General features: G+C 34.6%; 2 protein-coding genes across 2 annotated transcripts; one reads left to right on the top strand and one right to left on the bottom strand.

The window, feature by feature from the left end:
- Positions 1–681: 681 nt before the first annotated feature.
- Positions 682–2,768, bottom strand: LOC133290255 (trihelix transcription factor GTL1). Its single transcript, XM_061488322.1, has 2 exons — positions 2,210–2,768; positions 682–1,471 (listed from the first exon to the last, which is right to left on the bottom strand). The coding sequence occupies exons 1-2, from the start codon at positions 2,494–2,496 to the stop codon at positions 682–684; spliced, it is 1,077 nt and encodes a 358-aa protein (XP_061344306.1). The 5' UTR covers positions 2,497–2,768.
- Positions 2,769–10,787: 8,019 nt separating this feature from the next.
- Positions 10,788–15,663, top strand: LOC133290285 (nudix hydrolase 2-like). The gene is made up of 9 exons (XM_061488359.1): positions 10,788–10,978; positions 11,869–12,095; positions 12,815–12,880; positions 13,016–13,153; positions 13,637–13,714; positions 13,796–13,846; positions 13,968–14,002; positions 14,474–14,582; positions 15,345–15,663. The coding sequence occupies exons 1-9, from the start codon at positions 10,789–10,791 to the stop codon at positions 15,543–15,545; spliced, it is 1,095 nt and encodes a 364-aa protein (XP_061344343.1). The 5' UTR covers position 10,788; the 3' UTR covers positions 15,546–15,663.
- Positions 15,664–15,881: the final 218 nt, after the last annotated feature.

Below are 15,881 nucleotides of genomic sequence, written 5' to 3'. Positions count from 1 at the left end.
CAATAATTACTATTATGATGACTGATATCTGATACTTATGTTCTGCTTCTTTACGTGAAATGCTTTTTATCATAGGCACTTTCTTTCAAAGTCTTTATATGATTGTCAACCGATGCTTGTAGCCTTTTCATGTTTTTAGGATGGGTTTTGCGGTAGATTTCAGCATATCATACCTATAAACTTATATATGTGTAAAAGATAAAATTATCTTCTACAACATAAAAAACATTCATCACTTAATTATATGGGTTTGTAACTTCTGCTGTCAGAGGTTAGGGATGTACAACAAAGAGAGAAAAAAGGTGGAGTCCCCCATATTTGTTTTTTTGGAAAAAAATAAACAATTTTTTTTTTTAGTCGGCTGCAAAGGAAAATACTTGTACAACACAAGAAGTATTTTTCCCTAATTATAGACACATATAATGTCTTAATCGGTATGACCTCAATTGCGTTATTGCAAACACCCCCCCACCCCCCAAAAAAAAAAATTAATAATAATAATAATACTAATAACAATGATGAAAATAAAATGAAAAATTTCAACCCGGTGAACTGAATATTTAAATGCAGAGTTTAAGGGTGGTATATTGTCTAATGAAATTCATTAGTATGCTGGTTCAAAAGACCAATGACTAAATAAATATGGTAGTGCTGGAAATTTTACATAAGCCATATTTATGATTATGAAGTTTGAGTCAAGTCCTTTTCTTCAATCCTGGAAACATTGTTGCTATTGCTCAATACATTTCCAGGATTGAGGAGCCCGTTTCTATACAGAATGTCCAACTCATCAAAGTAAGGGCAAGTTTTACTATTTTCACGCCTTTTCTTGCCGCTTCCCACTGTCCTTTTATAGTACTTGTTGATGTTTTCCCATTTCTCCTTACACTTCTTTGCAGAACGATTGTATCCCATGCTATGCATTGCTCCTGATATCTCCTCCCATATTGATGATCCTTTGGACCCCATAAGACGAAACTTGTGGTCCAATGAAGTTCTTACAGTTATGAGTGCTTGTACTTCAGCAACAGGCCATCTATTGTTACTTAGATCACTGTTGAAATCTTTTTGAATGTTCACCTCAACTTCATCATCTTCTCTTATATTGCTTACTTCTGCTGGTTGGGGGATTTGAATTTCATGGCCCAATAGATTCTGAATGAAAGCTATGAGGGCTAAATTACGAGACCTTTCTTGGGCCCTAACCTCTTCATCTTTTTTAATCCTTTCCATCTCCTCTTGCTTCCAAGCTTCTTCCCTCTTTATTCTTTCCCTTTCCTTGCTTTCTATCATCTCCATCAATTGTTTATGCATCTGCTCTTGCTTTTCCATCACCTTCTTTACCAAATTTTCTACAAAACCTTCAAGCTTTCTCACTGTTTTTCTCTTCCTCTTTCTAGAGCCAGGTACTTTAGTACTTGCTGATGAGTTGTCGTACTCATCATCATCATCATCATCGTCCAATGATGAACTGAAATAAAGACAAATAAATCAAAAGAACAGCTCAAATTCATGTTAAAATTGTCATGGAATGATGGTTCCATTCCATAAGGCCTTTCCTCAAGGTTTGTTTGTCATATAGAACATTTCATATGCTACAAAAACTTGCATTGTGCAAATAAGACATAACTGTTGGCCCAACTATAATAAATTGTATGGTTTGTTTTTAATTTAACCAACACAATACCATAAAACAAGGACAATTTCAATCACAAAATGATAATACAAAGTAGTGACTAGTCACTGCCCAATTGTGGACTCTAATTTATTTTTTTTCTCTCTTTCTCATCAAGACTAATGAGCTTCAAATGTACCAGAATACACAAGTTCTAATGCCTAATTGCACCCATCAAAACCCCACACACTGTCATCCCCACAAATCACATTATTTTTTCTATTAAATAAATAAATAAATAAAAAGGTATCACTTTATTGGTTGGGTACGGATAAGAATAAGATAAATACAAAAAGATAAGGCTATGGAATGGCATACAAATTTTAAATTTAAGTTGAATTAAATAATTTAAAAGGAGAAAAAAAAGAAAAGAAAAGACAAGAGAAAAGAGAAGATGATTGAATTACTCGCCATTCACCAAAGGCAAAGCCAATTTTATAATAATCATTGATATTCGAATAATCAAAAGTTATAAACTTTGGCAACTAGCGACGAAATGAAACTGGAGGGATTGGAGGAACGAAATGAACTCACCCAGATTCCTGCCCCGAGGGAAACGGGGCATGACCCGACCCGGACGCAATCGGATCCTGCATCTGGAGCGATGGTTCTAGAGGGTGGCCCGGATGCTGAGTTGAGTCAGGGCAGGGATGGAAACCGGAGGGAGGTGGGCCTCCGTTGGACCTGATGGGGCGGAGCTTCTGGGGGTTATGGCGGCTTTGAAGGAGGAGGTCGGCGGCGGAGTAAAGGTGGTCGCCGGAATCGGGAAATGGAGCGACGTGGTCGGGGACGGGGAAGTGGTCGGCGGCGAAGAGGTCCATATGGTAAAAATAAAAAAAATAGCGGCGCGAGGGTTTTGGGAAGAGGTGAAAATGGAGTGGAAGGGTGGTTACTCAAGTTGGGTAAGTAAAATACCAAGTGCGTTAAAACCTTGGTAGTAAATTAGTAGTGCCAAACTCCCATTATAAATTTTGTTAGGTAAGTGTAATTTTTTTTGGTTTTGTTAAATTAATTATAGGGATAAGATAGTGTGACACACAAATAATGTTACGTACAATGTTACGACCACATCTTAACCGATGATTTCTGCCGATCAACGGTTATTATTTATTGCGAATTAATAATTAATTAATGAGTTTGATTTAAAAAATGATATCCGTTGATTGGCGAAAATCAACGGTTAAGATGTGGTCGTAACATTGTGCGTAACATTATTTGTGTGTCACAATATCCTATCCCTTAATTAATTATATATATATATATATATATATATATATATATATATATATATATATATATAATGTTAAGTATTCGTTATAAAATTAATATTCTATGTATTTTGAGACAATGTCTAGTTTGAGAATGTATAATTGTATATGCACTTTGTAAAAAAAAAGAAAAGAAAAAGCAAACAGAAATAATGTATAAGCAACATTATTTAGGTTTTTTATTTGTTGCTGATGATAAATTAGGCATTTTATTATGACTAATACTATATTGCTATTAGGGATCAATTTGATTTCAAAATATCATAAAAAATAGATGAAATTAATGATATTATTATATTAGTTATTATTAACGGAACAATTTTATATTTGATAGCATGTATGTATTATTATATATTATAAATTATGGTTTAAGTTTTTTTTTTTATTGCCTCCACTTGAATCGTAGTTGGAGACATCAATCACTCTTTATTTGAGTTGTAACGTATTTGTTTATGGGAGTTATTAATCTTATGTCACATAAGTTAAGTATCTTATATCGGTGAAATAAAGTTGTGTGGCTCGTAATTTTTAAAAAAATATAAAAGAAAAAGAAAAAATGGGCACAAGATTCTATGAATGTACAACATAATGTTGCAAGGATCCAAGCTTCTCTCATTCCTAGCGCATCGGATGGAAATGACCGCATTATTTGGAGAAATCAAAAGGTTGGCTGCTCTTTAGTTAAAACCGCGTATTATAACATGCTTGGTTTCCCTCTCATGCCGTTGAAAAATTCTTGGACTACCATATGGAAATGGCATGGGCCTCAACGTGTTAAATCTTGTATGTGGATCATAATGTCTGGCCGCCTTCTTACTAAAGACCGCACATCTAGATGGAGTGGGGAATCTGGTCATTGTAAAATATGTCCTGGTGAGTTGGAAACAAACCTCCATGTTCTAAGAGATTGTAAGCATGCTAGAAGTGTTTGGAATTCTCTGGTTTCAGCTAATCGGCAAAGCTTATTCTACAGCTTGGATCTTAGAGATTGGATTGAAAATAATATCTCAAAAGCTTGGAATCAAAGTAATTCAGATGATTGGCGTGATGTCTTTTTTTATCTCTTGTTGGTTCATTTGGGGATGGAGGAACAAAAGTGTCCATGATACTAACTTCAAGCATCCAACCCATGGAACGCACATAATTGCTATGTATATAGAGGAAGTTCGTAACTGCATGGGTAGGAAGGCTATGGCTACTACTAGCATTCATCCAACTCGTATGAGTTTATGGAAACCTCCAAGGTTAAATTGGGTGAAGATTAATATTGATGGGGCAGTTGAAAGGAATACTGAGGTGGCTGCTTGTGGTGGGATTATCAGATCTGATGATGGCTCTTGGTTGGGAGGCTTTGAGTATCATATTGGTGCTTGCACTCCTTTAATGGCGGAGCTTTGGGGAACTCTAAAAGGTCTGGAATTGGTTTGGCAACTGGGATTTAAGAAGGTGGAACTAGAAGGAGATGCTTCTGAAGTATTCTCTTTGCTTGCTGATTGCAATGCAGCTTGTCAGCCTCGTATAGTGGCTAAGATACAAGCACTCATCGGTCAGGATTGGGAGGTAACGCTTTCTCATATTCCAAGAGAAGCTAATTCCTGTGCTGATTGGTTAGCCAAGTCTGCTCTTCACAAAGATACTGGATTCTGGAGTCATAGAGTTATGCCGTTTCACCTTGCTCAGTTATTTGATCACGATCTTCAGGGAATCTCCTCTTGTATGGATATAGACCCTGGATAGTTATTTTTTGTTTCTGGTTGTTAGTTTGTTTTTGTTTGGGGCTTCGCCCCTTAATGTTATCAAAAAAAAAAAAAGATAATTGTCTTATATGATATAAGACAACTATTTCCCTTTCTTTTATTTGTTTATTTGTTTTTTTAAGTAACGTTTTGGAGTTTAAATTAGTGAATATATATGAAATTGTTTATCTCATTTAACATGATATAAACTCATTTTTCTACATAGCTACACTCACATATATAAGAGAGATGAGAGATGAGAGAGAATAAAGGAGAGAGAAAAAAGTATCAATGGGTCCCACCACTCAATGAGTTTATCTTATGTTAAATGAAAAAATAATTCCCTATATAAATATATATATGAACTATTTCGGTCTGTCTCGATAGAACCACTATATACCTCTCAAGGGATGAAGTATGTTAATTTAGGGGTGCTCATAGTGGCAATGGAAAAGACAAAAGTAATGTAGAAGCTTCCCATGGTATTATGCAGGTATATTGCTAGGGTGGGAGTGTGTGTGTGTGTGAATGACTATGGTGGGTCCACATTGGTGCAGAGTAACAGTTCATAAAATAGATAGATTTGAATATGCCCCTTCAATGAGAGAATGAGGTATTTAGGGAGAAAAGACCACTCTCAAGCGTGGGAAAGAGAATGTGTAGTTGTACCACCTAAATGTTGAACCCATTGTCAATGTACAGGAGCAGCAGTGCATGGAGAAGAAAGCGAATCCTATGTGATGAGAGTGCCCTCTAGAAGGTTTTAGATGTGAGCATTTTGGGTGAGCGAAATCATATTTAAGCACAACACAATCATGAGTTTGCTAAATATATTATTTATAGATGAAATTTAATTTTTACATCCAAACTAAAGTTCTAAACTAATCTTCCTTGGGCTTGATTTTTGATTTTTTTTCTTTGAAAGGTAATATATAATCTCAAGTTGAAGTTGGTGGTCATTTTTAGCCTTAAAAGCATTGGATCTTGGAAGGAGACATAAACACCAGGTTCTACCACATAAAGACAGGTTCTCATAGACAAATGAACAAAGTTTCTCGTCTCAGGAATGAAGCTAATATTTGGGTCAATGATGAGTCTCAGCTTAGAAAGTTAGCTTGTGATTTCTACAAAAGGCTCTTTGAGAAAAATTGTAGCGAACAGAGGTGATTTTCATCCCAATCAATGTGGCCACAATTGTCGGAGGTTGATGTACGAAAATTAGAGGTGGTACCTAATCATCTGGAAATTTGCCACAATTTGTTTGAGATGAGTTTGTTTAAAGCCCCAGGAATATGTGGTTTTCCTGCAATTTTCTTTAAGAGAAACTGGGGACATATTCATTTCCAGGTAAGCGAGCATGTTAGGAAAATTTGAAATCAGCCTGAATCAATCCAAAAAATTAATAACACCTTAGTTGTGCTAATCTCGAACACGAAGATTCCTAGCTCTATGTCTCAGTTCAGACCCATCTCTCTATGCATGGTTTCTTACAAGTTGATCACAAAGATTATTGTCAATCATCTGAAACCTCTTATTGACAAAATTATTTCCTCTTATCAGGCGAGTTTTGTTCTTAAGAGACAGATCCATGACAATGTTGTTAGCATGCAAGAGTTAATCCATAGCATGCAGAAGATGCGAAGCTGCAAACCTTTTCTGGCTATAAAAGTTGATCTTTAAAAGGCATACGATGGACTTAATTGGAATTTTCTACGAAATGTTTGGGAAAAAATCCCGTTGCCAGGTAAGATTGTCCATCTTATTATGTCTGCTGTCACTTTTTCTTCTATTGATATTTTGTGGAATGGGGAAGGCAGATATTTTCCAACCGACCAGAGATGATCGTCAGGGGTGACCTTCTTTCTCCATATTTATTTGTGATGGCTATGGAAAAAATCACCCACATTATTCTTACGACGGTAAGTGGCAAGTTGTGGCGTCCGATTAAAGCAGGAAGGGGAGGGTCACATATCTCCCATTTGATGTTTGCAGAAGACCTATTGTTATTTGTCGAGGCTTCCCAGGAGCAATTGGATGTTGTCCTTAGGTGCATCAGTATGTTTGAAGAGATCTCTGGCCAGAAATTAAGTGTTCAGAAGACAAGTATATTTTTCTCCAAGAATACTCCTAACGATCTGACACTTAGTATTTTGGAGAAAAATTGTTTCAAGCGAGTTCACAATGTGGGGCAGTATTTAGGTGCTTGGATGATTCATGGTCGTGCAACAAAACAAAATTATGTGGCCATCATTGATAAAATTCAAGATAAGCTCTCGGGTTGGCAAGAGCAGTCCTCTCTCAAGCTGGCTGAATCAGTCTAGCTCAATCAGTCTAGGCCAATATGTTATCTCATCTATTGCTTACTTCCACATGCAGCATAGTTGGATCCTTACTATAGTTTGTGCAGAGATAAAGAGTAATCAATGTAAGTTTATTAGGGGACACAAAAAAAGGCATCGGCGGTGGCATGCTATCGGTTGGGATACTTTGACTATTCCTAAAGAAGACAATGGTCTGGGCATCAAAAGACTGATGGAGATGAATTCGACTTTCCTGGCAAAAACATCGTGGAGAAGGGAGCCTTTGGGCTCAAATGCTAAGAGGTAAGTACGAAGGTTCAGTTAATGATTTTGACCCTTTTTCTATTAAAGTGGGTTGTTTGCGGTTTTGGACAGATCTTTGTTTGATGTGGCATAAGTTGGAGGACAATATTGTGTGGGAAATAGGGGATGGGAGATCTATTTCCTTTTGGCTGGACCGTTAGGCTGGCAATTTACTGCCTCTTATTCAGCTGACCATATGCTTGATTCCTGTCGCAACTATTGATGCCAGACTTGATACATTTGTGGATGAAAATGGAAATTAGCATTTGAATCAGATGCGAGTTGTTCTTCCTGACTAGATTGTCCAGCGTATCCAAAGAATTCTCCCTCCGAGAGCAGATGACAGATTGGACAGGAAGTTCTGGCTTTTGGAAGGTGGTTTTCAAGTGACGATTAAAGCTCTGTATCACTTCTTTACAACAAACAAAGAGGTTAAGTCTTTGAGGGTGGAGGGGGTGATTTAGAATTTAATTAGAAAGTGGAAGAGGCCATAAAAAAATCAATTTGTTTACGTGGAAAATGATGCATGATCGTATTCCGACGAAGGTAAGAATGGCGGAGTGGATCAATGGGAGTCCCTTGTGTCCTTTTTGGGAATTGGATAATGAAACGTTGCAACATGCTTTGCAAGACTGCTCTCTTGGCTAACAAGTTTGGAAGGAATTTTGGCCCTCTGCGTGGGGGACTGGGTTCTTTTCCATTTCTATGGAAGAGTAGCTAGCGTCTAATATAAAATGCTAGCGTATAGTTGGCTGTGACATTCCGTGGTATTATACTTTTATGATTATTTGCTGGATGATCTTGAATTGGAGGAATGAGCGGGTTCATAACAATACACAAATACGTCAGTGTGTTTATGCGAAGATGGTTGGAGATAAGGTCCTACAGATTCATAATGAAATTCGCGTGGTGAATAGGAGAGCCTTGCGATGAAGAGTGATGAGCAGAGCTATCTACTGTTTTCTACCAGATGTGGATGTGGTGAAACTTAATACATATGTAACTTCGAGGGGGAACCCGAGTATAGCGACTTGCAGTGGCTTACTACGAGATTTGCATGGAAGATGGCTAGGTGGTTTTTCCTAAGGGGGTGGTGTTCAGTGCTAATAGCAGAGTTGTGTGGTGTTTTGAGAAGGTTAGAGTTTGCCTGGAATGAAAGGTGGAGACATCTAATTGTTGAATGTGATACAGTAATGATTATTTCCTTGCTCACTAACCTGGTGATGATGCCTGTCAGTCGCACTTGTTGACTCGTATACGGGAATGGTTGGAACGAGACTGGTAGATTCGTTTGATGCATGCTTTTCGGGAAGCGAACAGTTGTGCGGACGGGTTAGCTAATTATCTTCTGGATCATTTTGAGTTGGATGGTGTGTGGCACTTTTGACGACCGCCTGTGGAACTTGGTTTGCTCTTGCAGGCTGATGCAGCGGGTGTCTCTAGGAATACGATTTGCATCCTATGATAAGTTCGTCTCGGTCTGATTTTTGCTTTGCTGTTTTCTTTTCTTCTGTTTCAGGCTTAGCCCCCCCTCTATTGCCAAGAAAATAAAATTAAAATATATATTTTACGAGTACAAAAGCATTGTCATGTCATAAGTAATGTCGATTGGTTTTACTAAAAATTAATTTGATACTTTAATATTACTAATTAATGAAATTTAGATACTACAAATAATATCCGAAACCTTAATTTCTAGTTTTCTACTATGTAAGTAAAACAGAAAAATGAGAATCAAAATTATTTTAAACAAAAAAATAAGCTTTTATTTCTATCAACATCAAACTGAATTTTGTAAAAAAATATATATTAAGGACATTTATTAAGTCATTAAAAATAAAATAAAATATGAAATTGTATTAAATATATTTTCATTTCTTAATAAATTTCTTGAAAGTATTTATTGACAAAACTTAATTATATATCTAAATATTATACTTACTACCATTTTAAGCTTACAACTCTTACTACCTGTTTGGTTACCGTTGAATCAATTTGAAATCAACGGTTAAAAAATAAAAAATGATAGTAAGAGTGGTAAGTCTAAAATGGTAGTAACTATAATGTCCCTTAAATTTATAATATTTTCTTCAAATAACTTCATAATAGGTTTTTTTTACTAATACTTAATAAAAATATTAAATAAAAATTTAATATATATATAATATGTATAGATATAAAAAATAATAATACTTGTTATACCAAAATAAAAAATATTATTAAGACAATTTAAAATTATTCATTAAATCTATAATGGCTAAAGTACACACATCAAGTCTGCATAATGTTAGAAATAACAATATGTTTTGAAATAGATTAATTGAGAAAATATTTTTTTATGTCCTTCCATGAAGTTTTTAACTAAAAAATATGCTGAACTCAAAATAATTTAATCCAATCACTTGCTCCGAAGTATGAAATCATGATTGGTTTCAATAAAAGTGGATTATTATTCTAGATGAATTTTATCTTTACTTAGAGATTAATAGTGATTATAATCAAATAAATAGATAAATTTCTATGAGTTATTCCAATTTAATTAGTGATTTCAAATTTGTGTCTTGGATACGTAATTAATGATTGAGTTAGTCAACTAATGAATGGATGATGGAGAAATTAAAAGTTAATATAATAATTATATTTGTAACAGGTGCTAATAAAATATTTTTAAGTATTTTTTTTATTGAGGAAGGTTATATTTACAATCTTTTTTTTACAACCTCTTACAACCATATTTTATCACTGTTGATTTTCGTCAATCAACGGTTATCATTTATTGTGAATTAATAATTAATTAATGAGTTTAATTTGTTCAAATGATAACCGTTGATTGACGAAAATTAACGGTGATAAGATATGGTTGTAAGAGGTTGTAAGAAAAAAAGGTTGTAACTATAATCTTGCTCTTTTTTATTTGGTAACATTTTATGTCAAATTATTAATAGAGTAAATTAAAATTTATTTTATAAAACTTCTCCACCAAAAAGGAAAATGTATTCATATAATTGTCTTTAAATGACTTGGCCATGTTTGATGCAATAGATTTTTTCACGTTAAAGTTTTATATAATTTTATCGTACAAAATTTTATATTTACTAATTTTTTTTGGTTAACTATTTTTTAATATTAATTAGATTAAATTTTTTCAAAATTTATAAATTTTTATAAAAAAGAAATACAAAATTTTCATATAACAAAAAAGGAAAATTATATTTATAAATTTTTTTATTTGTAAATTTACACTATCTAATCGGGAAAGTACATTCAGTTAGGAATGTAATCGTATTCAGTTAGAAAATAATGCGAATTTTTAATATCACGATTTATCGTGTCCCGACACCGCCGTGTCCACTGTTCAACCACTTTCCTTGCTGTTGCTGTTTGGAATGCGTTTCGGTCTCAATTTTCATCGCACACAAATAATGCTAATCGCATTCTTTCAACTTTCAACGTCAAAATTCGATTTAGTAATTTCAGTTCCTAACATAAATCAATCAAATTAAAACATGGCAAATGCAACGATAATATATTGTGGTCGTGGGTTTGGTTTCGCACTCACACGCAACAACAACAACATGCTAAGATCGCTGCCAAAGCTCTCGTTCCTCTTCTCCCCAACCAGGAATCCCCATTATCTTGCAAATGGGCAGCGTTTTATATCTTCTGTGAGAACAATTAGAAGAACAGCTTCAAGAGGTACTCATCTGAAACCAAACTAGCTTAAGCTATTTTCATTACTGATCCTTGTTTTTCTGTTGGATTAGTAGTGACCCGGTTTCAAATTCTGTGTCCTTTTGTGTTTGGGTATCGTTTATGACTCACAAAATTTATCATTTTTTATTGGTTCCAACGTGAATGTTTGGTTATCATTGATTTTTTTTCTGAAATATCATTTTTTTTAATGTCTTTCAGATAGGTTTTGATTATATCATTTTTTGAACAATGACCCGAATTTCAATGGTTTTGATTTGGATCCGCATTTGCTGAATAGACCTCCCCTTCCTTATGGAGTCTTCTTCATCGTAGCACAATTCACTGTACAATTCTGTTCTCAATAAGTTGCTGTCTGTGTTTTTGAGATTGTTCCCTGTCAGTAAATTTTCTTACTTGAAAGTTGTGACATCTCCTTGGAAGTTTTAAAGAAAGAGAAATACCTTAACCTTCATTTTCCTTATTTTTTCAACAATTCTCATGTCCAAAGGTCATTCTTGGCAGGTTTTAAAATAGTGATGGTAACTGAATAATCAAGAAAATTAAAGGGAGATTGAACTAATTCACTTTCCCTCTTAAAAAAATAAAATAAAAAATTGTTTTTGGTCTGTATGGTTCTGAAGTCTTGTAAGATTCAGTTTGAAATGTGTAATTCATGCATCCATATGGTTCGATAAAAGTTTGGTTCTACCTCTTTCCTAATCAGTTGGGAAAAGTGGGCTATAAGGATTGCTAGCTTTTGTTTACACTGGTTAGGATTCCCCTTTTATAGGGAATGCTTAATAATTCTGTTCAGGTTTGTTTAGAATTATTAAAAGTAAACTACTTTTTTTGTATAGAGTCTAATGTTGCTTTTTCTTACTTTTCCTTATTAGTCAAGATTGGAGTGACTACCCCTGTTCCTATTCGATCCATGTCAACCTCAACAACTTCTTCACTAACTGCAGCAGAAATGATTGCAGAAAATCATGTCCAGCAGGCTAAACTTCTAACATCAACCAATGATGATTATGGTGGTGTTATTGTGGAACTGGATCAGCCTATGGATTCTACAACATTTGTCTCGATTCTTAGAGCATCAATTTCTCACTGGAAGCAGCTGGTAGTCTTTCATATTAGTTGCTTATTGTAATTAATATCACCCCATTTGAGTTCATTCATTGATTGAAACATACTGGTAAAATGATAAATAGAACATAAGGCCTTTTTCATTTAAAACTATGCATGGTTAGATAGCTTTCTTTCCTTTTCTTATGTTGTAGTTAATTTGTCCTCTTAAATTTATCAATTTGATGGACACATACTGGTGTACCTTTGGACCAGACATAAGGCTTATCCATGTAAAGTTTCTGCATTTAGTTAGGTGTTGTTTGTACATCATGTTACAGCTGTCAGAAGGCAATAATACAAGCACAAAAATAAGGTTATAGATAATTTGCATGTATACCTACTGGTCATCTTTTTTTCTGTTTCCTAGTGTTGTATGGTAATAACATTTCTTCTTCATCAATGCATTCAGACACATAAATATAGTTTTATTTTAAGTGACTTTAGTTTCTTCTTTTGTCATTGACCTGTCATTCAGTATATAGAACATTTTTATACATTTTCATATAGTTTTGGTAATGTGGAAAATTTAATCAATAAATAATGCCACTATATTATCTAGTTCTCATAATCCTAGTTTAGCAATTATGATCTACTAGAACAAGCTAATACATTTATATGCAACTTGGGTATTTTTATCGTTACTACATGTACTAGGAATCTAGAATCCATCACTTTGTTTATTTGAGCTAATGAATCAACATTGTTTTGCAGGGCAAGAAGGGCGTTTGGATAAAATTACCTATTCATCTAGTCAGTCTTGTTGAAGCTCTAGTTAAGGTGACTTTGTTGCTTACTACCGTATTGATAATGGTTATGCTTGAGAAGTTTGGTTAATGAAAATTGGAGTTCCATTAATGCCGTCATGTATCAAATTTATGTCTTAACCATTATTTCTGTGATCCTTTTATGCAGGAAGGTTTTTGGTATCACCATGCAGAACCAAAATATTTAATGCTTGTATATTGGATTCCTGAAAGTCCAAGCACTATTCCTGCAAATGCCACACACAGGGTGGGCATTGGTGCATTTGTCATGAACGAAAAACAAGAGGTACTTCCTCACTATTAATCGTAATGGAGTGCAATTAGGCTTATGGTTAATTAGGAAGCACTCCCTTACAGTTTGAGGGCTGTATCTGTGACAAATACTACTTATGCCAGTCCTGTATCTTGATAAAATGATAATGTCATAAATTAGGATGAAAAAGGACTTACATCTGTTGCATTTTATTCCATACAGGAACTAGTATATTTGGATCATTTAGGAAAGCAAAAGGAAAAGAGCACCTTCCTTTTCATTTATTCATAGAAAAGAAGTGACTAATGGACTTTATCTTTTTTGTTTATTTTAATTCCTATCTTCATTCTCTCATCCATTATTTCTACTTATTTTAATTCCTATCAGTTTCTGTCAGGTTCATTATCGCAATTTTCATTGGAAAAAGAATATCGTGTCTGTCACTAATAAAAATTCTTCAGAATTTTATTCTATTGGTAGTTAACATCTTATTTTCTAGTTATTCAATGATCTTAGGTCCTAGTTGTTCAAGAAAATAGTGGACAACTTCAGGGAACTGGAGTCTGGAAATTTCCTACTGGAGTTGTTGATCAGGTTAATGTCTAGGATATCTTCCTCATTATAGTATAATAATCTATGCTATATGTATGTAATCTACTCGTTCAACCTATATAGGGAGAAGATATTTGTGTAGCAGCAGTAAGAGAGGTCAAAGAAGAAACAGGAGTAAGTAATGTCGTTGCCACCAATTGCATGAGGCTACTCCCGAAATCAGTTATTTGATCAAGTGTGAAGAAAGTTTATGGTTGTTCTAAGCCTAATAATTCTGAGTTCTCTCAATTTTCAGGTTGACTCTGAATTTGTGGAATTATTAGCATTCAGGTAGCATGTCTATACGCATATATATCAATCCATATAGTTGATGGGAAGTTACAATGATTGAATATGGAGACTTCGAATTTAAGGTATAAGGTTCAAATCTCATTGATATTGGATATAGGGAATAGGGACTGATGGAAGGAGGGTGACCCCATCAGCATCATGTAGTTCAAAATCCTACGGGGGACGAGGGAATTCTTAACCGTTCATACACCAACTGCAGGCTCCGTTTTAGTTCTTACAATGTCAACCGAAAGTATTAAAGCTTGCCTATGTTGACATATCCATTTTTCACTATATCATTGCCTATTGGAGAATGTGTGCTCAAAACATTTATATGTTGTCTCATTTATTGTTACTTGTTGATAAATTATGAAGTTTTTCTTCCTTTTGAAGTTTCTTGGATTCTTGTGAGTTTGCAATTTATATGACTGAGCATTCTTTTCTTCTTTCATCTGAATATGCGATCAACAGACAAAGTCATAAATCATTCTTTGAGAAGTCAGATATATTCTTTGTGTGCAAGTTGAGGCCCCTTTCTTCTGACATCCAAATGCAGAGATTAGAGATAGATCGTGCACAGGTACTTAAATTTTTGTTGAATTTAAGCAGTAATTATGATTTGTTTTCCATGTGTCTTTTAAAATGGTCAATGCCTATAGATAATAAAAATATCATCATTTCTGATATGAACCTTGGCCGATATAAACCCTACACCAGAACCTTATGTTTCCGATGTGGGACTCTAAGTCCCGTACCTTACAACTGGATCGTAACATTAACTTGATAGGTGCCAACCAAGACTCAGCAAGATAATACAGGAATCGAAAAAAATTTAGTATATTGATGAGGTAAATGATCTGTTACAATTTCTCTGTTTATAAGCAGAAACGGATACACTGATTTAGAGGAAAATTACAAGTAAAATGAACAAATGAAAGACAATACTAGAGCACATAGAGAGGCTCCAGTCTCTCCCTATCCTGTTCCAAGTCCTTGTCCAAAGCTGCTGTTCTCAGCTACAACTTTCCTACTTAAGCAAGCTCCTTCCTGCCCAATTCTTCTAACTGCTTTTTGTTGCAACTTCCACCAGAACATTCCCCTTGTAACAATCCCTCATCTGCTGACTCAGCATGTAAAACCACCGTTTTATACTTCTTGCATCAATACTGTTCAATTGGTTGAGGAACCCCTGCACATTAAAGCTTTCTTTTTTGAAATTGTTTTGCTTAATCCATCCATTCAAGTTTGACAATAAATTGTACTTTTTAAAAAGATCTGAGGAAATGTAAAATGATTATAGCCAAAGGCAGATATCAATTCTTCATATTATTCTTTGCTGCAGTGGATGCCATATGAGGAATATGCAGCTCAGCCATTTGTCCAAAAGCAGGAGCTTTTGAAGTATATAAATGATATATGTTTGGCAAAGATTGATGGACGATATTCTGGATTTATTCCTGTTTCTACATCATCAAACTCCTCTGAGTGGCAGAGTTACTTGTACTTGAATGCTGCGGCCTTGAACAGGTCAAATTCTTTATAAGCATCATCAAAGGTTTACACAACTAGAAACGACATTCTATCTTAGTTACTTTGTATTATTTGATTCATGATGTGAACAATGCTGGTCTTCATCAGGTAAATTATCGTAATTTACCAAAAGTAGCCTTTGTCATTTGAAAGGGATTGCATTGTTAATGAAATTTAGTTCCTATTAAAGATGGTTGGAGAAAAGTTAGACAAGCAACAAAGCCTACACGGTCACTTGTTGTAATGCATGATTATTTAAATAAAAAGTTGGAAAATTTTGCATAAACACAGCACATAGCATAGTCACAGACAGAACTGTGTGACTGGTCATTGCTAGCTATTTGGAGTC

Source organism: Gastrolobium bilobum, unplaced genomic scaffold (genome assembly GCF_033153095.1).
Source record: "Gastrolobium bilobum isolate Gb01-03AN ecotype WA unplaced genomic scaffold, APGP_CSIRO_Gbil_v1 utg1595, whole genome shotgun sequence".
Taxonomy (NCBI): domain Eukaryota; kingdom Viridiplantae; phylum Streptophyta; class Magnoliopsida; order Fabales; family Fabaceae; genus Gastrolobium; species Gastrolobium bilobum.
This window is presented reverse-complemented; position numbering and strand designations above follow the sequence as displayed.

Bases quoted from the DNA above. Each gene is read 5' to 3' on its own strand.
- LOC133290255 (XM_061488322.1), bottom strand. From the start codon at position 2,496: ATGGACCTCTTCGCCGCCGACCACTTCCCCGTCCCCGACCACGTCGCT. The intron at 1,472-2,209 runs GTGAGTTCATTT...TCTTTATTTCAG, and splicing joins CCCTCGGGGCAGGAATCTGG to TTCATCATTGGACGATGATG.
- LOC133290285 (XM_061488359.1), top strand. From the start codon at position 10,789: ATGGCAAATGCAACGATAATATATTGTGGTCGTGGGTTTGGTTTCGCA. The intron at 12,096-12,814 runs GTAGTCTTTCAT...ATTGTTTTGCAG, and splicing joins TTTCTCACTGGAAGCAGCTG to GGCAAGAAGGGCGTTTGGAT. The intron at 12,881-13,015 runs GTGACTTTGTTG...CCTTTTATGCAG, and splicing joins TTGTTGAAGCTCTAGTTAAG to GAAGGTTTTTGGTATCACCA.